This window comes from Pangasianodon hypophthalmus, chromosome 1 (genome assembly GCF_027358585.1).
Source record: "Pangasianodon hypophthalmus isolate fPanHyp1 chromosome 1, fPanHyp1.pri, whole genome shotgun sequence".
Taxonomy (NCBI): domain Eukaryota; kingdom Metazoa; phylum Chordata; class Actinopteri; order Siluriformes; family Pangasiidae; genus Pangasianodon; species Pangasianodon hypophthalmus.
Genome location: NC_069710.1, coordinates 8644753 through 8672651, shown reverse-complemented (window position 1 = coordinate 8672651; position 27899 = coordinate 8644753). Strand labels below are relative to the sequence as shown.

General features: G+C 37.4%; 1 protein-coding gene across 2 annotated transcripts in view; it reads right to left on the bottom strand.

Moving 5' to 3' along the window:
* Positions 1-18859, bottom strand: part of jarid2a (jumonji, AT rich interactive domain 2a) — a 60971-nt gene extending 42112 nt beyond the window's left edge. The window contains exons 1-2 of one of the 2 annotated variants that reach the window (XM_053237882.1): positions 17877-18859; positions 1744-1867 (exon numbers count right to left, since the gene is read on the bottom strand). In XM_053237882.1, coding sequence (XP_053093857.1) covers positions 1744-1867; positions 17877-17921 — 169 coding nt within the window. In that variant the 5' untranslated portion in view covers positions 17922-18859. The remainder of the gene's footprint in view (positions 1-1743; positions 1868-17876) is intronic. The other variant, XM_026913733.3, reaches the window with a different exon arrangement.
* Positions 18860-27899: the final 9040 nt, after the last annotated feature.

The window sequence follows — 27899 nt, the reverse complement described above, 5'->3', positions numbered from 1 at the left end:
AATATGGCTTTGCTCATGTCGATCCCCTCATGATCTGGATTGTAACCACTGGAATTGTCTAAATAAAGACACTTTGAACTCACATCCTACTGACACTGACACACACATATGGAGTTGGAAAACTGTAAAAGAAGTGATGTAATTCAGTGAAAGCATAATAACCAATATGCGTGCATGCCGCGTTGAGGATAACAGCACACACAGCTGACTTCACTCATTAAACCGCAGTGACTCGGGTAGAACGTAATGCAGCCCAAGCACATGAAATCCACAAGAGGGAATTATTCAGTCTATAAGTTACTCCACTAACACATACACAGCCCAATCACAACAGAACAATATAATTGTATAATATAAATAATATAAATGTAGCACTGCGTGGCTAGGAAAATAAAGAATAAAGAGGACTGCATGATGTCTTGCGTGTGTCCTTTTGGGATTTGTCTCTTCCAGGATAACAATGTCCTCATCCACGGGGCATGAGGGTCACTGAATGGTTTGATGAGAATAACAATATGTACACCATATGTTATAACCTTCACAGTCACCAGATCTCAACTCAATTGAACACCTACAGAACATTTTGAAGCAATGTGTTAGACAGCGTTCTCCACCATCATCCTCAAAACACCAATGAAGAATGGTGTTCATCACTTCATTCCAAGGCACATTGAATATGTTCTAATGGCTTGTGGTGGCCCAACATCTTACTAATACACTTTATGTTTTTCCTTTGATTTTTTTTTTCCTTTGACCTGTCTGCAGGTTATTTTCTCATTAAACACTGAGTGTGTCCCAATTATGCCAGCCAGATATGCCAGATATCACAAATTACAAAGTAGCAGCAGAGTATTGCATTACAAATTTCAAATGCTACAAAAATGCAGATTTGTTTGTAATGATTACAGAATGCAGTTTGTATAATGTTGGTATTGGTAATCATGCAAAAATACAATTCTAACACCATTACGTGAATTGAAGTCTTCCAAAAATAACGAAAATTTTTAATATTTGTTCAAATGTAGTGAAATTTACTTTGCCAATTTTATTTCACTCACTTCTTCCACATGCTATTAAATACATTATTTAATATTTATCCTTTAAACAAGGTATATCAAAAGATTAAAGGCTTAGTGTAGTGGTCTGAACTGGAACGTATTTAAATTTTAAACTATTGTGATGTTTTGGGAATATATATTCTACTATTATATGTACAGGATATGGGAAACGATGACAAAAATTTATGGTGAACAAATACTCTCCAACATGCTTGGAGAGAGCAGGGAATGTCAGTTTTTGGAGCTTCAGAATAGTGTGAGGTGTGTTGTTCATTTGGTGGGAAAGGCTTCTCTCCTCAACCACAAAAGATCATAGTAAGAATACAATTCAATTTTGTGTGCAATATTTACTTACAGCAAAATGTCACACAATACACAATTAAGTGTTTTTAAAGTGGGATTACTTGTAGTATTAAAATTACAGGTATGTGTTTTAAGAAGATTTTTAATGTGTATCACACATTAAAATACATAATATCAATGAATATTTGTTTTGCAAAACAGGGATTTGCAGGATTATATATTCTAAGAATGAAAAAGAGTTTAGGTTAGATCTTAAGGCAAAACAAACTGGTTGTTTGACAAGCTGTTAAGAAGTGCAACTCCCAGGAGCAATGTTTTTATCTGGATTTCAATTGAACAGGGTTTTGCTGTTAAAAGAGAATAAGAAAGGAGGAATACTTACGCTTTATTATTCCTGTTCCATTGTCAACACGGCTCTTCTGAGCTCTCTTGAACTCTTTGAGCGAGAGATAGAGCACTCGGCGCACGACTCGCTCCTCTGACCAGGGAATCCCGTCGTTATCATCCTGCAATAAAAAACAGAAACAACATTAACTCCTTCAACTCCCAAACCTGGTGTCAGGTCCACACTTCTCACTTTCACAGGTACACATATTCCTCACTACAGTTCTGTAGTTTCCTGAATAATTCATAGTAGTTACTGAATAATATGCTTGAAGATAAATAACTGAATAATAACCTGGGATTTTAATGGGTTAAATTTAAAAATGCAAGCCATACACACCTAAGCTAAGAACCTTAACTGTCAAGTCAAGTATACCAACATATAAGGTGGGAAATTTTTTGTGTTTCCAGGATCATGGTCCAACACAGAAAATAAAACAGAGACACAAAGTGCAAAAAGTGGGACAGTGTACAAAATTATGTACAGAACTGTAAATGTATTTCATGTATAATTTGTTCTGCCTGTAACATTTGGAATGAAAAAATACAATGACATCATAGGACTGATAATAATAATAATAATAATAATAATAATAATAATAATAATAATAGCAGAGAAGACATTTAAAACTGGCTTAAGGAGTGCATTAGTCTGATTCTGGTATGCGGGGGAAGAGCATTCCTGAGTTGGAGTGTCAAACAACTGAAAACCCGAGCCCCAACAGCAGACAGACAAAAAAAAGAGGCCAGCAGATGCTGAGAAAGACAAGCAAAAGAGAGATTGGGAAGAAGTGGGGTAGGAAAGGATGTCAGAGAGGTAAGGGAAGGCCAGTCATTGGAGTGCCTTGAAGATTCAAGAATTTTATAATCTAAATGAGCCTTGATGGGAAGCCAGTGAAGATTTTTAAGAACGGGGTAATATTAGGATGAAGAGAGGGTAATGAGGCAAGCAGCAGCATTCTGGACCAATTTAGTTTTTTTAGTAAGCTTGAAGGAATGCCAGAGGTAATGGAATTACAATAATCTAGATGGGAAGTGACCAAGGCATGAAGAAGTAATTCTGTATTAGACCGAGAGTGAATGGAGTCTGGAGATAATGCACAGGTAGGCAGAATGTATAATGTAGGCAGACCTGATATAGGGCTCAACAGACTTTTTACAATGGAGGAAGGGAAAACAGTTGTGCTGGAGACTGAAGTGTTTTAAATAAGTGTGTGTGTGTGTGTGTGTGTGTGTGTGTGTGTGTGCGCTAGAGAGTAAAAGTTATATACCATATTTTTGAATGAATAGAATTGAAAGGGGAGTATCAAAGCTGAGCGAAGGCTGAGAAGAATTAGAATAGTCAGGAATCCAGAGATCATTAGTAATCTTAACCAGTGCACTTTCTGTACTGTGAAGGGAATGATAGCCTGAAGGGTTCAAAGAGGAGGTTGGAGTTCAGATGTAGTTGCTATGACAACATGTTGAAGAACATAAAATGGAAGATTGGAATTAGGATGGTTGAGAAAAAGGGAATGTTAATCCAGTGGCATGGGGCAGAGTGGAGCAGGCGATGGATTACACCAATAACAGATTGGTGTGAGTGAGGAATGAAGATGGATGAAGTGATACATCCACCTTAACACTTTTCAGTAAGTTTTCTAAGAGTGGGAAAAAAAAATTTGGTTATGTTTTTCTAAATTTTGTAACTCCTTCATTTTTAAGTAATAGGCAGGTTTGGCAGTGGCTAATGCATTCTTGTACTGAGAGAGATAGGACAGGATTGTAATGGGACAGGATTGAAGTAACAGCATTAATAAAATCTTTGTGATTTGAGGAGTGCAGGGGTGTTTGGATTTGGAGAAATTGACCGAGACGTTAAACATGACAACCTTATGGTCAGGGAAGGGAAACCGTAGTCAGGTTGGAGAGATGGGGCAGTGAAGTACTAGTGCAAACATGGTCTAGTGTGTGGCTCGTGGAGTCAGGTGGAGAATGTACATGCTGAGAAATGTCAAAAGATTGCAGAAGTGGCAGGAAGTCAGCAGCCAATAGGCAAGTAGTTGAATCAACATAGATACTGAAACCACCAATGAGTAACACATTTGGAGATGGAGCACAGACAGCTGTTGAATAAGCTGATACGTCCAAAAGCAAACAGAACTATATTTGTGAGGATGGTAGATAATAGAAAAATGTGAGGTTCAACACTACTAAAGAATTTTACAAACGGGAATTCAAAAAAAGGAGGGCATAGATAAGTTAACTGTGTTTGGCGAAAAGGTCAGATTGATACAAATCTGCTACCACTCCAATTTTACGTGAGCTAATTGATTTATACAGATACTAGAAACTGGGTGGAATGCCCTGATTAAATGTGCAAAGTCATTAGGTTGTTGCCAGGTCTCAGTCAAATAAAATGTTCAGATAAGAATCACAAATAAGCTTATTAATGAGACGTGATTTGCTGCTTAGTGAGCCCACACTGAACAACGCTACTGTTACTGAAGGAGTGATCTGAGAAGCAGATACAGGAATAGGATGCCACAGATCCACCAGCTGGATGGTATGGACAGCATTTGCCAGTCCATTGATGTTGGTGTTAGAGGTGAGGACACTTTTTAAATCTCAATCCCACCTACTCCTGCACTTATTATTTTTGTTTACACTTGTACGTGATATTTTCTACCAAACATATGTGGTTTGTACTTAATGAATGAATGAGCCATGCAGCACTGTGCAAGCACCCAATGCACTCCCATGTTAACGTGCACTTTCCTTATACCACAAGCTTAATATCTGACCACCTGCATAAAAGCAAAAACCACCCACTCTTGCGACCTTTTTGTTGGATCACAGAGCATCCCAATCCTGATTCACACCTCTACCTGGAGTTTCAATGAGAGATATTACTTCATGGCGACTCCTTTTCAAACAGCTTGTAAAATTCCATTGCCCCAGGGTAATCAAAGATCATTAGTAACCTTAACCAGTGTAGTTTCAGTACTGTGATGTGAACAGAAGCTAGATTGAATGGTATTTGTCCATTTTCTTCATGTGAGGACAAAAAACACATAGCAACTAAGAATAACCAAGATCTTATTATATTGTTTTCACTTGGACAATGATTTTGCTTTATGTCTTAGCCAATAAGATTAACTCCAGTGGATCAGGGCTGGAGGATGTGGTGTCAGTGACAAAAAGCAGAGGAGTGGCTATGGTAGAAGAGCTTTGTAATATAAACAGAAGGAGGGAAGCACAGTGTAATGGCTGCTCTATAAATAGTGCAGTTAGTGTAGTTAGTGCACAGTGTTCGAAAGCAACACAGAACCAGAAGGCTCTTTATTACTGTACTCACTGACTGCTACCATAAAACATCTCCTCTGTGTAATCTCAACATTCCTCATCCATGAGCTGACGTGCCAAAGCTATATACTCACTGCCGCTCAAGCGTTACCTTGTGTCTGTTTCTACTTTGTGTTTACAATTTTTACAATATTCCCCTGTGTATACACTCCTGAGCAAAAAAATGGCAAAATATTAAGCTGCATCAGGTGTGGCAGATAACCAAATAATTACTAGTCTTTTAAGAAAAAAAAAACCATCCCAGAAGATATTTTTGGAGAATTTTGTGCACCAGACATGTGTTAGTTTGAATTTTAATCATGATCATGATTTTACCTTCTTGCATACAAGAAGACTATATAAGTGAATTTCCCTGTTTCTAGCTTTTCCCCAAACAGTTCACTGCAGCAAAATTAAACCAGCAAATGGTGGCACAGGAGCTCTCAGGAGTGCATTTGTTTAATTCTTGCTAATTTTCTGACCAATGATTTGTTGTTAAGACCATTAAAAGCTTAATATTTGCCATTTTGGGCTTGGCCCATTTTTTTGCCCAGGAGTGTACAGTTTTGCTCTTTGTGTTGTCCCCATTTGCAGTGTGCGATCGCTGAGCTCATCCACCGTGAACCACAGAGTGTTTAAACCAATTAGAGGTTTCTTCCTATCACCATCTCAGGGAGTTTTTCCTTGCCACCGTCGCCCTGCTTGCTCATCAGAGACGTCTCACACACACACACTTCACTTTACTTTTGTTTGTGTAAAGTTGCTTTGAGACAATGACCTTTGTAAAAAAGCACTATACAAATAAAAATGAATTGAATGAATTGAATTAGAGCACCACAAAAATGGCTGAAATGACAATCCCGGTTAATTTACTTAATACTGATTATCAAAATTATTCATATGTAGGACAAATACTGCCTAGAAATGTCTTATTAAAATTATTCGCGTGTATCTTCTAAACAAAATTAGAATTCGCAATTTGTTAGGAGTTGTAGGACTTTAAGACTTTCAGGACTTAGTACAGAGCAACAGAGGCATCCTACTCAGCACATATTTCAAAGTGTTTCCTCAGCTGAGAGCCTTGATCCACTAATGATTTTAATATTTACACAGAAATATATAACATTTTGCAATCACTCAGCAACATAGGAAACTGGTAAACTGGTGGTAAAGTGTTATAAAATGGTTTTGATGTTGGATTACAGTCAAACTGAAGACACATGTCTTCATGTCTTCCACACACAAGATGCATGGAATGACCAGGTGTATATAGGTAATGGATAGAGTTAACGGTTCATATATTGTCCGTTCTCTATGAATACAAGTCTGGCAGTTACCCTGGCCCAGCATCAAGAAATCAAACGTTTGAACACCTATGCCATATCACACTACACTAATTTAAAAAGACAAGAGGTAATACTGGGGAAATACTGTGTCCCACTTTCAGTAACCGCTTTATCCCAATCAGGGTCGTGGTGGATCTGGACCTTACGTGGGGAAAACTGGGCATGAGGCGGGAATACACCCTGGAACGGGATGCCAGTCCATTGCAAGGCACCATGCACATACACGTACACTCAATCTTTAACACCTAGAGGCAATTTTTCTTACCTACTGGCACACTTTTGGGAGGTGGGAGGAAATCAGACAACCCAGAGGAAACCCCCATAGACACAAGAAGAACATCATGACAGAAACTCCACACAGACAGTAAGCTGAGCTCAGGATAGAACTGGAGATCCTGGAGCTAACCATACTACCAATTACTACTCATTACAACTGTGTTTTATTATTGTATTTTACTGAGGGTAATATCAGATTATAGTTAGCCAACTCATAAAATAGCTTGCGTTTCATACAAATAGGATTTCAGCATCAGAGTCGCAATTTTAGTATTGTTAAATAAAGTATTGTTATATTCTCAGTAGGGATGTCAAAGTTAACATGTTAGTAATGAGTTAACACAAGCTCCTTTTAATGCCATTTTTTATGCCATTAATGCAGGTTTTGATGACCCTTTCTGTCACCCATAGTTTAGTAATCCACAACCAGCAGTTGGCATACTAATTGTTATTGTTATAACAAGTGTGTCTGCGGTGGATGATGGATACAGGACAAAGTCTTTTGAATGGCAGGTTCAGTTACAAATCCTTCTCAGATGGGACTATCGATAAGACCAAAGTTATTTGCTGCCGATGTGAACCAAGTTGCCACCAGAGTACAACAAGTCTTAAATAACATTTACAAGCTAAGCATGCCAGTGTTAACACCTGCCCTGGCTTGTGGTAGACCACGCTCATTAGTGTGCAAAGGAAATCCATGGACAAAACAAGAAGCATCAAGCTAACAGCAGCTATACCAAAATGGCTGGCTACAGTTTGCAGGCCAGTTAACATTGTGGAGCACAAGGGCCTGCGTGACAATTTGGATCACACCCAATGACTGTACATATGGGGGGCCACCATCGTGTCAAGAATAGATGACCTGTGCGAAGATGGGAGAGCAAAGGTAGCCGACAGCCTATAGAATCCTATAGCCTAACTTTGGTATCTAAGAGTAGGCCTACTATTTCTGTAATTTTCTTTCTTATACTCCCTTTCCACGGTTTCCTGCTGTCTTTATTTATTGTTTGTTTATCATTTATTTCGAATAATCCTCTTTTGATACCATATGGCACAGGGGATGTATTTGTTAGCTTTTATTTTTCCTCCATTTCAGGTTGGACACAATTACTTTGTGTTATTTGCTTGAGAAGTGTGAGGGATCCAGGAAGTTACCTTTATTCTATAAAGAAAACTGGTAAAAGCTGGACCTGGGTGGGTTCCTGGAATATCTTTGTTTTTTATTCATTGGGCTTGAGTTTGCCATGAGTTATAATTTGATTTTGTGTAATGGTTAGGCAAATGCTGTACCTTTGAAGGTTTCTGAACAATCTTTGGCATTGTTTTTATGTTAATAAATACATACATTTGTGCAAAGCAGACATCTTTTCCACTCCATTGTTTATGACACCTGAAAAAAATCTCCATTTAGGGTAAATTTTGAACAGTCTGATTAATTTGTGCTTAATCACGATAAACTACAGGCAATCATCCAATTAATTGTGACTTTTTTTAAATTTAATTGATTGACAGCCCTAACGCACACTGATAAATTTACCAGTAGAAATACCAGTCAAATAGATCATCAATCAACAATCAGTTACAACAATCACAGTGTTATAAGCATTTCCTAAGTTAGCTAGGTGACTCGTTTAGCATAGATGTGCTCAGCTAATAGTCTCCAGTTAAGAGATCATAGTAATTTTGTAATTTGCATATCATCTGCAAATTGGACCATGATAGGATCAAGCCATAAAGCCCATTTTGTGAGCTCACAAACTGAAGCTTTCTAAGAGAACTTCCAAAACATTTAAAAGTATAAATCATGTGTTTGAGTGCAGTGGCACGTTAAAGATTATGCTTTATGTCGATGTGTATGCTTTGTACCTAAAAATATGCATGTGTGTAACAGACCAGAGTGATGTGTGGCAGTGTGCCTCAATACTTAGGAAAATCACCCCAAGCCATTACCTAGGAGAGTCCCTATGACTATGATTCCTGTACATAGGCTTTGGGTTGCTGATCAGATGCACTATGTTGGCAGAGACTCTTACCTAGCAGTGAAGACAGATTGGTGCAGGTCAAGCCAAGAAATTGCAGCCCCCTCACACAGTACCACAACAATAGAAAGCTTCTTCATCGGTACGTCTCACACACACTCTTACAGACTCATCCTAACCCATGTCTCTCACCCACATCTGATATATATTTTGGACAGAGGCAGGTATGCACAGTGCGTGGGTGGGTGTGTATGTGTGGGTGGTGCCATACTTGAAATTTGAAATAATCTAAGCCTAGTCTTCTAGTGATAGGTTTTTAAAAATATATATTTACAGGACTTTTAAACAATAAATACAGACTTTTTACATAAATAATTATATTTATGATGTAATACATCATGACTAATTAGGCAAGCTGGCTCTTTACATTTGCCACTCCATCAAGGACACCCATCATTACTGTCAAAGTAAATCCCACCTCCTTCAGTTTGACTGGCTCACTCAGACAAACTGACAATGATGAGTGGGATTGCACTTTCTTAAAATGTCAGATTATTTTCCTCTTTACTGTGCTCTGAGCAACAGCATTAATTGAATTATAGTCCCCTCCGAAAGTATTGGAACGGCAAGGCCAAGTCTTTCGTTTTTGCTGTACACTGAAGACGTTTAGGTTTGAGATCAAAAGATGATGATAGATCAGAATTTCAGCTTTCATTTCTAGACATTTACATTTAGAAGTGTTACACAACTTAGAACATGGCACCTTTGGTGGCAGACAAAAGTACAAAAGTATTGCAACACAACCTTAAAGTAAATTATATAACGCTTAATCTTTGGTTGCATATCCCTTGCTTTGCTTGCAACAAGCCGGCAAACCACTGATCGACTGTTCCATTCTTTTTTTTGTGAAGCTTTTCCAGGCTTGTACCACAGGCTTGTTTCTTTCAGTTGTTGTATGTTTTGTGGGGTTTCTCCTTTCAGTCTCCTCTTCCGGAGGTGAAATGCATGTTCAATTGGGTTAAGGTCTGGTGATTGACTTGGCCAGTTTAAAACCTTCCACTTTTTTCCCCTTCCTGATGAAGTCCTTTGTTGTGTTGGCAGTGTGTTTTGGGTCATTGTCTTGCTGCATGATGAAGTTCCTCACAATTACATTGCATGCATTTCTCTGTAAAATGGCAGACATAATGTTCCTGTAGACTTCTGAATTCATTCTCTGCTACCATCATGAGTTACATCATCAATAAAGATTAGTGAGCCCATTCCAGAAGCAGCCATGCAAGCCCAAGCCATGACACTACCTCCACCGTGCTTGTCTGATGAGCTTGTATGTTTTGGATCATGAGGAGATTCTTTCTTTCTCCACACTTTGATCTTTCCATCACTTTAGTAGAGGCTAATCCTGGTTCCATAACCTTTGTGGCTCATCTCTGTCTTTCATTGAACTCCAGTCTAGCTTTCTGATTCTTACTACTGATGAGTGTTTGCATCTTTTGGTATGTCCTTTATATTTCTGCTCTTTAAATCTTCTTTGAATGCTGGATTGTGATACCTTCACTCCTGCCCTGTGGAGTTTGTTGGTGATGTCACTGACTGCTGTTTTTGGGTTTCACAATGCTTTTGTCATGAACTGTTCCATGTCTAGCTGTTAGTACACCAATTGTTTCTTTCTTATGAAGGACATTCCAAATTGTTGTACTGGCTATGCCCAATACTTGTGCAAGGGCTCTGCATGATTTTCTCTCTTTTCTTAACTTCAACATGGCTTGCTTTTCTCCCATAGCCAACTCTCTGGTGTTCATGTTGGTTTATCCTTTTTAACAACAAAGTTGTTGTTAAAGTTGTGCAGTCTTCACAGCAAAATCCAGGGCTCAACCAAATGTAGACATTTCAGAGCTATTAATTGTTTAAACAACCACTCTAACAGGACTCACCTGGGCAACAAGAAACAGCCGTCAGTCACGTGTTCCAATATTTTTGATCATTTGAAAAATGGGTGGGTTCAAACAAAAGCTGCCATGTTCTAAATTGTTTAACATTTCTATATGTACGTATCAGGAAATGAAAGCTCTGATCTATTGTCATATATTCATCTTTTGACCTCAAACACAAATATTTTTAGTGTATAGCAAAAACAAAAGAACTGGCCTTGCCATTCCAATATTTTCAGATGGGACTGTATGTCCATGTTTACAATGGTTACAGACTTGAATGTCAACTCTCTAGTGTGTTAAGCAGCCTTCAGATAGCACTCTCAATGCATATCTAGTGTTGGTTATGCTGGTCTTCAGCAAATCTAAACTGAGTGTGTGATGTATGGTGAAACTGTCCTGGCAAAGGCTTGGAGAGGCAGCACAATATATTTGTAAATACACTGTATGGCAAAAGGTTTGTGGACAAATGACCATTACAGCTATATGTGGGCCTTCCACACTGTTGCCCCAAAGTTGAAAGCACCCTTTCACTGGAACTAAGAGGCCCAAAACCAGCATGACAATGCCCCTGTGCACAACAAAGACATGGTTTGCCAAGGTTGGTGTGGAAGAACCCGAGTGGCATACACAGAGCCCCTACCTCAACCCCACTGAACACCTTTAGGATGAATCGGAATGCTGACCGCACCCCAGACCTTCTCACCCGACATCAGTACCTGACCTCACTAATGCTCCTGTGGCTAAATGAGCAAATCCTCACAGCTATGTTCCAAAATCTAGTGGAAAGCCTTCCCAGAAGAGTGGAGGTTATTATAACAGCAAAGGGGGACTAAATCTGGAATGGGATGTTCCAAAAGGACATATGGGTGTGAGGGTCATGTGTCCACAAACTTTTGGCCATATAGTGTATATCAATTCACTCCTGTACTCCACTTCTTTAATTTGAGGTGCAGATCTAAAGCTACCAGTCTAAGTAATATCATGAAGTATAGACTAATCCCTCATCAGAATCAGGAACCGGGGGCAGGAGAGGACAAAAAGAATGGTGCCCCTTTTTAGGCACGTTTAATGCTCTACTAAGTCAGAACTAAACCAGCAAAAACAAAAAGTGCAATTCATCAGACCCATCAGACACAGCAGGCCAAGACAAGCATTTTTATAACTGTAAGAGCTTTTTTCAGCAGACATAGTAACAACACATTAGGGTCTACATTTGACAACAAAATAAGATAGAGCATAAAGCACAGAAAGTATACACATCTGCATCATTGAGTAGTATGACAAAATAATATAAATGTTGTGGTATATAGTAGCATTACGATGCACTTTTCTAAGTAGTGTCATTACTGTCAGGTGTCAGTGCTAACTCTGGCACTCTGTTAGCCAAATCTCAGCAAAATGATATATTGTGAGTAGGTGTGTAAAGAAAAAAACATCAATTTACAAGCCTAGATCCAGTTCAAATCAAAATGGAAAATGGTTAAAATCGATATTGCTGTCAAAAATCATTCCACGCAACAATCAATGTACACTCCCAGATTCATGAATGGACACACGAGTGTGGAAGAGCGTGACACACAACCAAGTACATCAGTTTCAACAAAAGCACAGCAATGTACAAAACATATAACACTGCCATAAAATATAGCTCCTGTATTTTTTCACTTTCTTGACGTTAATAAGTCCTGAAGACTTTCACATGGCAGAAAACTTCATTTTACCTGTTCTGAATTATGTTAGACCAAGCCTGAATTTAATCTTGTGTTTAATACAGTGTGTGAAAATATCTTCCAGTTTTGTGATATTTTTGCTGTATCGCCCACCGCTAACCATTTTTCTAGCAATTTAAGATTTATCTATATGTACTAAAAAGCTACTTTTCAATGACAATGTAATACAATAACAAATTACTGTTATCAGAGACATTCACTAGGTCATAATATCTTAATGATAAAAGCACATGGTGTGTTGTCACTAAATCACACTTCATATAAGTTATATACACTTTTTTGTCATTTCAGTGACACCAAGGATTTGCAAGCATGTGCCGCATTAATGAATCACATTGACTATGTGGTGTGGACAGGCAATCACCAAGAGTGTAAGAGTATAAGAGTGTATAAGAGTGTTGCTTTGCCTCTTTCACTTTACGTGGACAGTGACTGTTTACATTGCAAACATTCTCATTAATCCAAATGAATTCACTTTGAATGAAGAGTTTGTGTCCCCTAATCTCACAACTCGGAGAAGTCGATGTAAATACATGTCACACACAATTTGGTCCAGCATTACATGCAAGCAAGGAGCAGCTAGGATCAGTATTACCATGACAATGACAGCATAAATCCTGCCACAGCTAAATGGTCAATTAGCTTACATTAGTTCAGCATACTAGCTGAAATTTCAACCTGAAATTTCAACATTTTCAAGTCTTAAATGATGTCCATCTCAGCACAATGTCTTCCAAATGTCCTTTGTAAAAAGACAAGAAAAAGAAGGAATTGTGACCGAATCATTTTCTCAGTTTGCTCAGCATTCAATATTCATGTGATATTCACATGACATTCAGCAATGATGCACCGATTGTTAAAAATGCCAGAAAATATACACATTGCCCATCAGGAAGGCAGGTATAGGCCCTTTATAATCATTTAAAGACACATATATATATATATATATATATAGGCCGCATTAATGAATCATTAATATATATATATATATATATATATATATATATATATATATATATATATATATATATATATATATATATATATGTATACATACATGAAATAGGTGCTTTTAAAAATGTTTTCACCATGTATATTTTGTTAGAACAATCTTGCTCAGTGTCTGGTGAATTTCCAAATCTGAGGCAACTTTGTTTTTTATTCATTCATCTTCAGTAAGTGCTTTATCTTAATCAGGGTCATAGTGGATCTGGAGTCTATCCCAGGAACATTGGGCATGAAGCAGAAATGCACTATGCACTTTTTTTTATTGTGGTTAATAAACATGTTTTTGGGAGGTGGGAGATAACTGGACAACCCAGAGGAAACCGATGCAGACACACAGCCAGTAACCTGAGCTCTGGGGAACCTGAAGCTGTAAGGTGACAAAACTACCCTCTGCACCACCATGCTCCCTGAGCCAAATTTACAGGGCTGGATTCACATCTCAAATCTTCCTTGAAATGCTACTGCCCATCCAAACACAATTAATTTTAATAGATTAAAATGTGTAATAAGCTTTGATTTCCCATAGGACGTTGTTTTGCACCAACAGCATTAGTCAGCCTGTGACTCGTTACTTCTCATTATTTCTCAATTGTGAAAGTAATCAGGTATAAAGCTTTACATTGTTACTATTCATAAATTTAATGGATTACCTAAGAAATTTAATTTGGATTAGCCTTAAATCGCTTTACACTATGCGAACTGAGGTCTATACATGAACATTTTTCAATCTGATTGAGCTATCAGTGGAATTATTAGGCTGCAGGCATACATAGCTACTGTGTGTCCATGCTTACAAAACGAGGGTTTCATAAACGAGGGTTTCATCCGAGATTTAACTCCCTACACATGATTTCTCAAAAGTATTTTGTAGGATATTTCAGTATTTTATATGTAAGCATATAAATGCGCTGATAGGATAAACATGTTTATTCTGAGGTAAAAACTGTGTCAGATTTGGTGAATGAGGTTCTGGATGTGCACGGAAACATAAAAAATTAAGACTTCTGTTTGTCTACAAAGTTATACATGGCTAATTAATTAAACGGTCACTACACTGGAACACATTAAACTTTAATCTTTAATGCATTACAGACAAATTTCCATCATAGTCTGCAAGTGTTTTCAGTTTACACGTCCACAAAGCTCTCTGCATTTTTTTTTTATTTAACATGAATGACCAAAAGTTAAGTAAAATGCTCCTCTGCTTGAGTTGCTCAAGGGAGCATTAATTTTTTTTTTCAGTGATCGCAAACAGAAAACAGCAGAATGTATACACGAAGACAAGTTGTATATTTGAAATACAGCATTCTTGCTATAGCTCAAATGGAGAGCTAACATGCAGAAGCGCACAGCAAATCTTACAACTCTTTTACCCAGCAGGATTGTTTTAACAAAAGTGGTCATGCTGCAAGGTGTAGTCAGACATGACCATAAAATGCACTAAATCTCTCCAACAAATTCCATGTCAGCAGTTACAAATGGGTTGTGACTGATAAATTAGGCTGCAAACAACACAATGCAGCAGTGTCTGGAGCGCATACCTTCATGACATACAAGAGTCTCAATGAACAAATGACAGTGGTATGAGTATACTACCATACAGTCAAATATGACCTATAAAAAGTGACTTGCTATGATAGTGTCATGTAGTTATACTAGTTAATTACATATACATACATACATTATATATATATCAGCTAGTTTTGCCTTCTACAGCTTCAAATGCTGATGAATGATTTCCACGTGTCACAACTAATGAAAGTCTTCTGTACCATTTCTCAACATTTTTGTGTACTACTCTGCAATATTTACTACTTCTACATTGTCTGTTTATCTATAGAAGGGATCAGGAGATTATATAATAACAGAAAAGACATACCCAGCTACTGTGTGAGAAAAAAGCTGAATCTCAAAATCAACGACTAACTGATGATCATCTGACCAAAAATCAGACCAGGTAATGGCTGGACTCAATCAATGACTAAGCATATTCTTTTTGGGTAAGCGCAAGTCATGATCCTAACCCTAAACAAATTCTCATTGTTCAAATAATAGATACTTCCAAATGTCTATGCATATGTATTATAAAAGTTATAAAATGTCAGCTTTACACATATTCATTTTCAATTTATTTTATTATTTTTTTTATATTCCTACAAGTAACTACACTGCACTTTACCTGGATTATAGGGTTCTGACATTTTGGCTTTTAAATTCAAAAACACTTAGGGCAATTAATGTGGTTGCTCCTAAATAATAATCAAAAAACCTAATTTGCTATTATTTTATAAAAACATTCTTTGGACTCTTCTAAACTGTGTGCTAACACTAGCTAGATGACAAATTAATAGTACATAGCATGTTTTATACACTGCATGTAAGTAAGCACAAGTTAGCAAGCTAAATTAAACCATGGGAATGACATCTGGCAATCTGCACACACAAATATGGTTGTTAATCAGGACACTAATTAAATTGCTAGCTGCTGATTAAAAGAGGCATCTAACATACATTGGGAAATGTCGGGGCAGCCGTTGTGTTGGTCCAGATTTATAGTATTGGCAAAAAAGGACAACTGTCTTATGCTGGCTTCATCTTTGGAGGAGAAATAATGTCCATATATGTTGGCTAGCTAGTGAACTGCCTTCTGAATGGAACACTGGAGTAGTAAAGAATTCATCTGTGCAGAATATTGCAATATATCACAATACACCTTACACCCGAATGTTATCGCAAGCCTATTTCTAAACTCTGTGAGAAGATATGACAGACCACCTATTATGTGCTGACAGAGGTCCGAGTAGTGCTGAGGAGTTGTCCATATCCTTACACTAAGTTTGTCACCCAGACAGACAAAGCAAACATTGAGAGCCTTATGTGTTGTTGTTGTGTGTGCGTGCCACTTGAGCTGCCAGTTGTGTGCTGATAAGACCGACACTGACAGGCTCATTTATATGACTACATGGTCAGCAGCAGCTGGCTCAGGCTCACTGCGCTCCCACAAATTAGACTTTATGACCAGCTGAACTCACTGGGGTGAACACACAAAGAGGCAATACCATTTTCACAGCCAGCCCAGTTTTTACCACCAGGCCGTCTTTGTAACTGTATTGCAAAAACAGGCAAAAGACAAGCTGTGCAGTGTAAGTATATCCAACTGTCTCAATATACAACAGGTCTTATGAGCCATACAGACTCCTTATCAGAGCTGAATTAGGTTTACCAGCTGTTAATTGGCCTGCATCTTTTAAAGGCTTCCTGAGTACACCAAAACAAAGCTAGTGATCCTTTGTGACCACGTGTGTCATGGTTTATCTTACATAACTTACCAAATATCTGGAATCAATCTTTATATCTGAAGTGAGCAGGCATGAGGTGTTAATCGGTTATACAATGTACAACATTTTTTGTTATCTGGGACACTTTAAAGTCACCACCTCAGCAGCTGAGCTAGGTGGAGGAAGAGGGTGCTTGAGTAGGTGGCATTATGGGACACAAGTATTTACTATTCACAAAGCAGCATTAAAAAGCCAGCTGTCTTCTTACACGGAAAAGTGTAGTGCTTTTTTAAAATGTTCTTAAGACTGTCAAACCACTACAGCCATTAAAAGCCACGATTTGTTCAACGTACAGTTTTTTAGCCATCCACCTACACTACATTTAGATTAACAAAGGCAGAAATGATAAGTTTGTTTATTGTGTCCATAATTATTTTTAAAATATTATTCTTCAGTTCCATGCTTGCACACGGCGTGTTTAAACTGTGTGTATTAAATAATCCTCATGGCATCCCGGATGCATTGTAGGGTTGGTTGCACGGTGCTGGTAATCCTGATGCTGGAAAACCAATCACTTCACATGTTAGTGTGTCTTCTTCTCTAACACACTGGATTAACCCTTAATGAGCTTTAATGCTTTAAAACATTACAATGTACTGACTCCAGGAGCAAGCGTCTCAATAAAAACCTCTGCTTTGAAAGGATTAACATTAAAAGGCCCATCACTACAGACAATCACTTTTAGTGAGTTCGTTACAAGAAATAGACGATAAATAATAAACAAATCGCTTCAAGCTGCGGAACCCGGAAACAGCACGCGCAGAGTGTGACTTCACAACCGCATAAATATTAGGTCAGAATTAACTATTCAGTAGAGCAGCTCGGGTTTTAACCCAAAAGCAGCGACAGAAAACATCCATGAATACTAAGGCGAATGCCATGGCATATTGTTCAGACGTATTCGTCTTATACTGTAGTATGCGGTTGTGTAGGGCACGCGCGCGCACACACCGCAATATTTGGGTCAACTGCGAGACCCACACTCTGCCAATCTGTCGTTATATTCAACCAAAATCAAGACTCTTATCTGTGTATTGAGCCCGAAGCAGTCATTAAGGAAACCCACTAGTCTTTAACATGAAGGATTGATTACTGATATGATTTGTGCTGCAATATTAATCCTCTGAAAGGCTTTGCAGTGTGCCATAACAGGGACAAGGACAAAACGATTCAGCGTTTTATATATAGGCTACACTTACAAATTTCTTCTGAATGATATTTCTCTTCGGCCTTTCCGTGCTCATCTTGCTCTCTTCAAATGAATTCGTTAAGCGATCAGACAGTGAACATTAATTTTGATGAACCCCTTGTCGTTCCTAACACGTGATGATTTAAATCCCTGGTAAGCAATATGTCGAGGTAGACAGGCAATGTTATCCCGGCCGATTGCTGGATTAGTCTCTGTTCTTCTTGCGATCGAACAGTCGCAAGGGGAGAATCCCAAATTTAAATATCCATGGCGACTAAAAAGGGGGATCAATGCAGAAATCCACGTAAAATCCACGGAAAGCTTTTGGAGTGTCTCTTTTCCATTTGTTTAAAAAACGTCTCGTCAGTCCTCGAAGCAGCGCCACATTTCTCGTGGTCAAAACACAAAGCCAGTGTTCGGCCTCAGCCTTCGCATTTGGCGGCGTATCGTTGGGTTTTTACATGCTGCGGGTGTTGGAGACACGAAAAGGCCGAATATAAAGTCGGGAATTGCGGTTTTCCTGTTCTTCCTCTCGCGCATATTGTGTAAACTCGACGGCCCCGATGCTGCCGCGACCTGCTGGCGTCTTTTCTTCTGCGCCTCAGTCCTATAGCGCGCCGCCGCCATCTTCAGCGCCAAATTTAAACGGACATTCATGTCAGTTGTCACGTACGGGCCTCTTTATTACTGTTTAAGCATTTTTAGACAGAATTTAGCCTATATCATCTTAGCTGAAACTCTTAAATATACTCTTTCGGGCACAGAAAACTTCATGTCGAAGAATTTTGTAGCAAATGAAATAATGTTCATTGGCACTAAAGATGAATTAAATTTTGCATGTTGCCTTAGTTTTTATATTCTACAGTGAAATAATTTTGGAATAAATTTTGGTTCATCTTAGATATAGTACTCTTAACAATAAATAAGGATATATTTGAAGTTGGTGCTTCTAGTCAAATAGGCTGAATCGCAGTTGTCTTCCTCTGGGGCAGCATGTAGAGTGTAGAAGCCTTCAAAGTCATCAGAGTCATCCTGTACACAGGGAGCCATCTGGGATTCTGCCTTGTGCCAAGGAGACCTAGAATGTCTCCACTGTGAAGCTATAAATGGATCCTAGTTGTACATATAGTTCACTATTAGGTATTTAGGATTAGATCACAGTCACTTCAAAAACCTAACCAAAATAAAAAACAGAAACTTAAAGCTGCTGTAGGCTACAGTGGATATAAAAAGTCTACACACCCCTGTTAAAATGGCAGGTTTTTTGATGTAAAAAAAAAAAATGAAAGCAAGATAAATCATGTCAGAACTTCCACCTTCAATGTAAAAATGAAACATAAAAATTGTGAAAAACAATCAGAAACATTTTAGGGAAAAATAAGAAAAATAAAAACTTACAATAACCTGGTTGCATAAGTGTACACATCCCTAAACTAATACATTATTGAAGCACCTTTTGATTTTATTACACCACTCAGTCTTTTTGGTTAAGAGTCTATCAGCGTGGCACATCTTAACTTGGTGATATTTTCCCACTCTTTCTTACAATAATGTTCTTGATCCGTCAAATTGTGAGGGCATCTCCTGTGCACAGCCCACTACAGGTCACCCCACAGATTTTTAGTTGGATTCAGGTCTGGGCTCTGGCTAGTTTAAAATCAAAATCATTGATCTTCTTTTGGTTAAGCCATTCCTTTGTTGATTTGGATGTTTCAGTCATTGTCATGCTGAAAAGTGAAATTCCTTTTCATCTGCAGCTTACTAGCAGACACCTGAAGGTTTTGCACTAAAAGCAACTGGTATTGGTAGCGATTCATGTTTCCTTCCACCTTGATAAAAAAAAAAAAAAAACAGTTCTGGCTGGAGAAAAGCAGCCCTAAAGCATGATGCTGCCACTACTATGCTTCACCAAGGGTATGTGTTCTTTTGGTGATGATTTTGCACCAAACATACCTTTTGGAATTGGACTCATCAGACCATAACACATTTTGCCACATAGTATGGGGTGATTTAGTTGAGCTTCTATGTTTTTTGTGAGAAAGGGCTTCGGCCACCCTACCCCATAGCCCAGACATCTGAAGAATTCAAGAGATTGTTGTCACATGCAGAGAGTAATCAGTACTTGTCAGATGTTCCTGCAGCTCCTTTAATGTTGCTGTAGGTCTCTTGGCAGCCTGTCTGGTAAATATTTTGTCTTGTCCTTTGGTAAATTTTGGAGGTACGTTCTGTTCTTGGTAATGTCACTGTGGTACCCCATTTTCTCCACTTGTTGATGATGGCCTTCACAGTGTTCCATGGTATATCTAATGTTTTGGAAGTTCTTTTATACCCCTCTCCTGATCGATTCCTTTCGACAATGAGACACCATACAGGCTTTGTAAGCTCCCTGCAGACCATGGCTTCAGCAGTCAGATGAAACCAAGAAGATGTCAAGAAAATCCTACAGAAACAGCTGGTCTTCATTTGGGGTTAATCAGAATCATTTCACTGATGACAGCTGTATGATAATTACTTTTAACTTTTAACATGATATTGAATGTGATTGGTTCATTCTGAACAAAGCCACATCCCCAATTATAAAAGGGAGTGCACACTTATGCAACAGGTTAATGAAACTTCTTTATTTTTTCTATTTTTCCCTAAAATATTTATTCCCTGACTTTTTCCACTTAATTTTTATACATTGTAATTTCATATTGAGGGAGGAAAAAGTTCTGACATGAACTTTATCTTGGTTTAATTTTTTTTACATCATAAAAACCTGCCATTTTAACAGGAATGTGTAGACGTTTTATAGCCATTGTATGTGTGTGTTTAACTTCCAACAAAACAAGCCAAAGGAGACCCCTTTTCCACACCCGTTCTCTAAAGCCTGCTAAAGAAATGCAGGCCCACAGAGAAATGGTAAGAAAAAATGGAAAAGGATAGGAGCAAGCAGTTACACGTCTGATTCCAGAACAAGAAACAACATTGTATATACAGTCAGGTCCATAAGTATTTGGACAGTGACACAATTTTTGGAATTTTGCCTCTGTACACCACCACAATGGCAAAAAATGCTGTAATTCTTAAATGGATAACGCAATATTTTTGTTTAACCCCTTGAATTAAAGCTGAAAGTCTACACTTCAATTACGTTGATTGCTTCATTTCAAATCCATTGTGGTGGTGTACAGGACAAAATTACAAAAATCACTGTCCAAATACTTATGAACCTGACTGTAACTATATATATATATATATATATATATATATATATATATATATATATATATATATACATACATACATACACACACACACACCGATCAGTCATAACATTAAAACCACCTGCCTAATATTGTGTAGGTCCCGCTTGTGCCGCCAAAACAGCTCTGACCCATTGAGGCATGGAATATACGAGACCTCCGAAGTTGTGCTGTGGTATTTCGCATTGAGACTTTAGCAGCAGATCCTTTAAGTCCTGTAAGTTGCGAGGTGAGGCCTCCATGGATCGGACTTGTTTGTCTAACACATCCCACTGATGCTCGATCAGAATGAGATCTGGGGAATTTGGAGGGCAAGTCAACACATTGAACTCTTTTTCATGTTCCTCAACCATTCCTGAACAATTTTTGCAGTGTGACAGGGCGCATTATCCTGCAGAAAGAGGCCACTGTCATTAGGGAATACCATTGCCATGAAGGGGTGTACTTGCGCTGCAACAATGTTTAGGTAGGTGGTATGTGTAAAAGTAACATCCACATGAATGCCAGGACCCAAAGTTTCCCAGCAGAACATTGCCCAGAGCATCACATTGCCTCTGCTGTCTTGCCTTCTTCCCATAGTGCATCCTGGTGCCATCTCTTCCCCAGGCGTACATGCACCCGGCCGCCCACATGATGTAAAAGAAAGCGTGATTCATCAGACCAGACCACCTTCTTCCATTGCACCATGGTCCAGTTCTGATGCTCACGTGTCCATTGTAGGCACTCTCAGGGGTGAACAGGGGTCAACATGGGCATTCGGCATGTGTCTGCGGCTACGCAGCCCCATACGCAAGAAGCTGCGATGCACTGTGTGTTCTGACACCTCTCTATCATAGCCAGCATTAACTTTTTCAACAATGGGATCGGACTAGAGGGGCTAGCCCTCGCTCCCCACGCGCATCAGTGTCAATGTCAGTTTATTTATTAAAAACAACAACAGTTGACCAATGTGCTGTACAATGAAAACAAATCTGAGCCTTGGGTGCCCATGACCCTGTCTTCGGTTCACTGGTTGTCCTTCCTTGGACCACTGCATCCTGGGAACACCCCAGAAGACCTGCCGTTTTGGAGATGCCCTGACCCAGTCGTCTAGTCATCACAATCTGGCCCTTGTCAAAGTCACTCAGATCCTTACACTTGCCCATTTTTCCTGCTTCCAGAACTGACCGTTCATTTGCTGCCTAATATATCCCACCCCTTGACAGGTGTCATTGTAATGAGATAATCAATGTTCTTCACTTCACTCTGTGTGTATGCGTGTGTGTGTATATGATTTAGCTGCACTACATCCAAGTACAAAGGACAGCTATGATAGCTACACAGCTAGTGGTGTTTTGTCTAGCTATAACAGAATACCAAAAAAAAAAAAATTGCCCACTCCAACAGCAGAGATAAGCTGGGCACAAAATTGCTAATCCCTGTTTTACTGTTCATACAGTTTGGTAGCCTGAAGCAAATATTTAATCTTGCAAAATATTTTTTAAATATTTTGTAGTATGTGTGAAGTTATGTAAGATAATGTAGATATGTAGATTTAATTTAGATTTAGATTTGTAATTGTGTACCACTGACTTATATTTTCTGGTATGTTTATCTTAAAGTCACAGTAGCTACAGTTAGCTTTAATTAATACTAGGTTAGTTAGTACATTTAATGACAATGTCATCCTGAAGATACTTTTTACTTATTGATTCATAGAAACTATATGTCATTACACTTGACTGTAAATTGTAAAGTAATGTGTATTTAGAAACAGGATTTCTTTGGATCTCTACACTGGTTTATTAATATTAGACTATTATTATGGTTATGTTTATATAGTTAGTTAAAAGTCTTTTTTCTTTTACATATTTAATAGTCAGTCAGCATTTTTACAATCCATAGGAATTGTACTTTTATATATAATCAAAATAAATTTTTCAGGTTTTTGCAACAGAGCAAGTTATGCTTTTTTGTTGGAATGAATATACAACAATCCATAATCAGAAACAGATTTGCTTTATATCTGTACACCATAATGTATGTCCGAGAGTGAAAAATACAGCTTTACATTCTGAAAAAATCAATTAAGAATTCCCTTTCACAGAACCTCATGTTTGTGGAGGAGTGGAGCTCACAGAATGTTAGAAAATGGTGGTGAGTTCTGGGAAAAAAAAGGTATAAAAAACAGATTATTTCTTCATTATCCTTTTGTTGTATAAAGATTATTTTGTCGTATGAAGATTATGCAGTACGGTTGTAGCAAGCAGGTCCTAAACCATTTAATATACATTCAGTAAGAAAACTATATATTAAAATATATTTTAGATACTAGCCTGATTCTGTCACTCAGAAGAGGATGGAGTTTGCTTCCTCTCAGATTTCTCCCATAGCTTCAAGTCAAAAGAGACACTGTAAATAATTTTCAGACATACCAAACAACACCGTTTCAGCCACAGATATAAAATTCAAAATTCCTGATGAATTGGTAAGACTCAACTAAATCCGATGCAACATCAGGAAACATACTGTGTATACCCTCAACATTTGACTTATTTAAGCTAATTCATTACCGAAACATTACACATTTATCAGTTGTTATTGGTGAAATCTGTCTTTATTTCAGCAAAAGTATGTGTTTTTGTAGTCCTTTATCATCTCTTTCTGTGCTATTGAAAGATTAATCATGTCTCCTGTCTGCCTTTCTGCAAGTGAGACATGGAGAAACGTTATCGTTCCACTGGGGCCTGAGGGCAAATGGGCTGCTTTAATTGGAACTGGGTTAAAAATAACCCAGAGAGAATCAGAGCTATAGCGTAGCTCAAGTACCCGTTTCATTACAGCACAGGCTGTGGGTCAGGAAGTGCCAAGGACAGGAAAAGCACACTGGGAGCACCTGGCACAACCTGTGTGACCTGTGATGTGAAAGGTGCCATAGTATAAACACTCAGATCTAATTCCTACAAGTACACATACATACTGTATATGTAGCGATGAAATACAAATCAGGCATAGAACTGAGCAGTTGAGGATTAACATCCTTGTTCAAGGGCCGAAACTTTTTTCTGTGGTAGTATTGGGATTTGTATATTTCTGGCATTTGGCAGACACTCTTATCCAGAGCAACTTACATTTTATCTCATTAATACAACTGAGCAGTTGAGGGTTAAGAGCTTTGCTCAGTAGCCCAGCAGTGGCAGCTTGGCAGTGCTGGAGTTTGAACTCAAGACCTTCTGATTAGTGGGCCACCATCTTAACCACTGAGCTTCCACTGCCCCCTGGGATTTAAACTCACAATCTCTTTTTTACACAAATCTGTTTGTCATTTTAATGAGATTTATTTATGTAATAATAGATCTATGTAATGGATCAATGTATATAATCTATCATCTATTATGTAGTATATTTGTAGCACAGCACTGTTGTTCAGTTGTTCAGAAGGTGCCATTAGTTCTATAGTAACAAAGTATACAGGGACTTGTATGACAGACACTCCACATAAGCAGATTTTTTTTTTTTTTTTTTTTGAAAAGACGGGTCTGTGAGGAGACAATTATTTATGGAAGGAATTTCCAGTGTCAGCACTTTTGTAATATTCAGAAGTAAATCTATAACTTGAGGTTTTCAGGATGGAGGGATTTACTTTTGTAACATTCAGAAGTAAATCTATAACTTAATGTTTTCAGGATGGAGGGATTTACTTTTGTAACATTCAGAAGTAAATCTATAACTTGAGGTTTTCAGGATAGAGGGATTTACTTTTGTAACATTCAGAAGTAAATCTATAACTTAATGTTTTCAGGATGGAGAGATTTGGGGTTTCGGGTTTCTCTATAACATGACAAACTGATTTTGTTTTTGTCTTATTAATTTTAGGAAAAAAAAAAATTTGGTGAGGGAATGATTGTAGCTGATATAATGTAAGTGAACTAACGTTTTTGTGGATGTTCCACAACATTAAATGTAAATATAAATAAATAAAATGTATGACTTGCCCTTTAATTAATAAAAAAAAGGTAATCATTGGTAATCCCATTAATTATTATTTTTTCTATACCAACGTGCTCTGTGGTATTCCTTACTTAATAGATATATAGTAGATAAAGCAATTTAATGAAGTAAGGTTAAAGCCATTCATTTAGCAATAAATTAATTCTGGTTTTGGACCCGGAGTCACATTGAACTTAAAGATTCACTCTTAACGATTGAGATTGAGAAGCATATCTCCAGAAAGAATGTAAGAGAACAAAAACATGCAGAAAGAATCTAAGATAATTTAATAGTACTCAGGTCATTTAAACTAGTAGTACTAATCTAAAATTTGATGATATTTGTATCACAATGCTTTTCGAAAACCCCTGATCTATGTATTTCAGAAAATTGTGATTTTCTTAAGAATGAATTTACCTTTCTACGAAAGTATCATCTTCACTTAGTAAATCAGAAAAATTGTGCTATAAAGTGAACACTCTATATGAATGGGTTGGATGTACTAGGTTTGCCAGCAGGACCGGATGGACTCAGGATGTTCAGGCTGAAAGCACAAAGCTCGAGTCCTTTGAAGCAGGCCAATCTGAGACACCCGCCGACTCACATTATGCTTCATTTTCCCCACAGACTTACAGGATTTTGTAAAACCTTACAAATGTAGATTAAATATTCTTGTATCACTTGAAACTTTAAATTTCCTGTACCTATGCAATGTAACATCTATCTTAAGGACAGCACCAAATAATATTGATATACACACTCTCTGTGGAATTGACGAGGCAGATGGTGGATACAGGAAAGTGAAACATCACAGCAGGCTACTAGCATTAATTCTATCCAAGATTCTACAGGATTCACTGCTTGGCTTTGTCCATGTTTGTATATTTAGATTATTAGTCTCTAAGGACAACTCTCTTAGGACAAAAATGTAACTTATTCCAGCAAAGGCATTTTGTGTGTTAGATTTCAAAGAAGAATACTATGTGTATGTTGAGATTTTAATACGTAGTTTGCACCTTAAAAAAGGTTTACACCTCTCTTTCTGAATGTGATCTGAATATTTTCTATTGATTATAACTAATAGCTTTCTAACTTAAATGCCTTTGCCTTAAATCCTCTGAGCATCAGTTGGATCCTCCCAGTTTTAACAGTCCCTTCTCCTTCTTTTATATGTCCATACACACAAGTTGAGATGATTGAGCTGGAAGACCAGTGCTGGTAGAAAGGAGGTTTCTGAATTACCTCTACATCATAGATAAGTTGTTTTATTTAATTATTTGTTTATTTTTAAATAAAACAAAAGTAAGGAAAATCTCAGCCATTTAGTGGCTGAATAAGTCAAGTAAGAAGCTGGAGAATAACTTCTCAGCTGTCAGTCAGTGTCTACCCGTCTGACCAGCTCAGCCTGTGTTGTTGGAGCTGGTATCTTCTCATATCAAGCTGGATTTTTCAGCAGGGATTTCATTTTTAATGAGGTTACACTACTTTACACTGAGCCGCACCTGCATTCAGAGTTCAGTTCCATGCACAACTGAGCACACTGAGTTCAGATAATCAGTCCACTGACTTTATAATCCTCCATCCTCCTTTTTTTTTTTTTTTTTTTTTTTTTTTTTTTTTTTTTTAATGACTGCATTGTATCCCTATGGCGCCTCTTCACGCCCATCTGAGGGACTACATCCTGAATAGTCTAATCTTCCCTATTACGTGTCCTCTGCTACTGTATTACATACTAGTTTACATTCCAACCTGTGAGTTACAGTTTAATAAAGTGAACTTTAATCTTCGTCAGATGTGACTGATTAACAGCTCCAGTGGGAAAGTGGCAGGAGCTTCAGGAGACTCGATGGAGAAATTTTTGATTGTAGGAATTACACATGTAAAACTACATCCACTACAATAGAGCCAATTATTCCCATCAACTACAGCAACTACACTGAAAAAGTTTTGTTCTTAATTAATTTTATTTTAGCAAAAAATTAAAAATATTTAAAAAATTAAATCGACTATTGGATTCTAGGTGGTACACATGTAGAACCACATGCACTATGATACAGTCTATCGTTTCTATCACCTACAACAACTAGATTTAAAAGCTCAGTGTTTTATTTTAATGATTTTTTTTATTTAAGCTAAAAAGTAAAAGAATTAAAAACAAATAACTTTTTAATTGTAGGAGTTACACATGTAAAGGTACAGGGAATACATTACAGTCTATTATCCATATTACCTACAGCAACTAGATTTTGAAAATGTGTTTTTATTTGAATTATTTTTTATTTTGTCCATAAAAGAAAAATATTTAAAAAATCAATAACTTTTTTACATGGTTACACATGTAAAAACCAATGCAAATATACTATCATACAGGAGTATTATTTCTGTCAACTAGATTTTTAAATAATCAACGTTTTTTTTTTTAATCTTGTTTTTTTACTTTGGCAAAAAAAGATAAATAACTAAAACCAATAGCTTTTTGATTGTAGGAGTTCTAAACCTTCTAAAACCAAAGGAAATACATTTTAAAGTATTGTCTAATCCTATACTGTAGCTGAAAGGAATAATTGGGTGCAGTGTAATGCATTTGGATTCACATGTGTAATTACTACCATTAAAAAGTTACTGAGTTTTCAATTATTCTTCTTTCATGAAAAAACACTTATTTTAAAAATTGAGATGTAATCATAGGAATAGGAGTAATAGAATACAATGTAGTACATTTGGTTATGTGTAAATTTTAAATGTATGATTTTACAGCTGTAAAATAAAAACAACAATGACTTTTTAAAATCTAGTTGCTTTATTTCATAGGAATA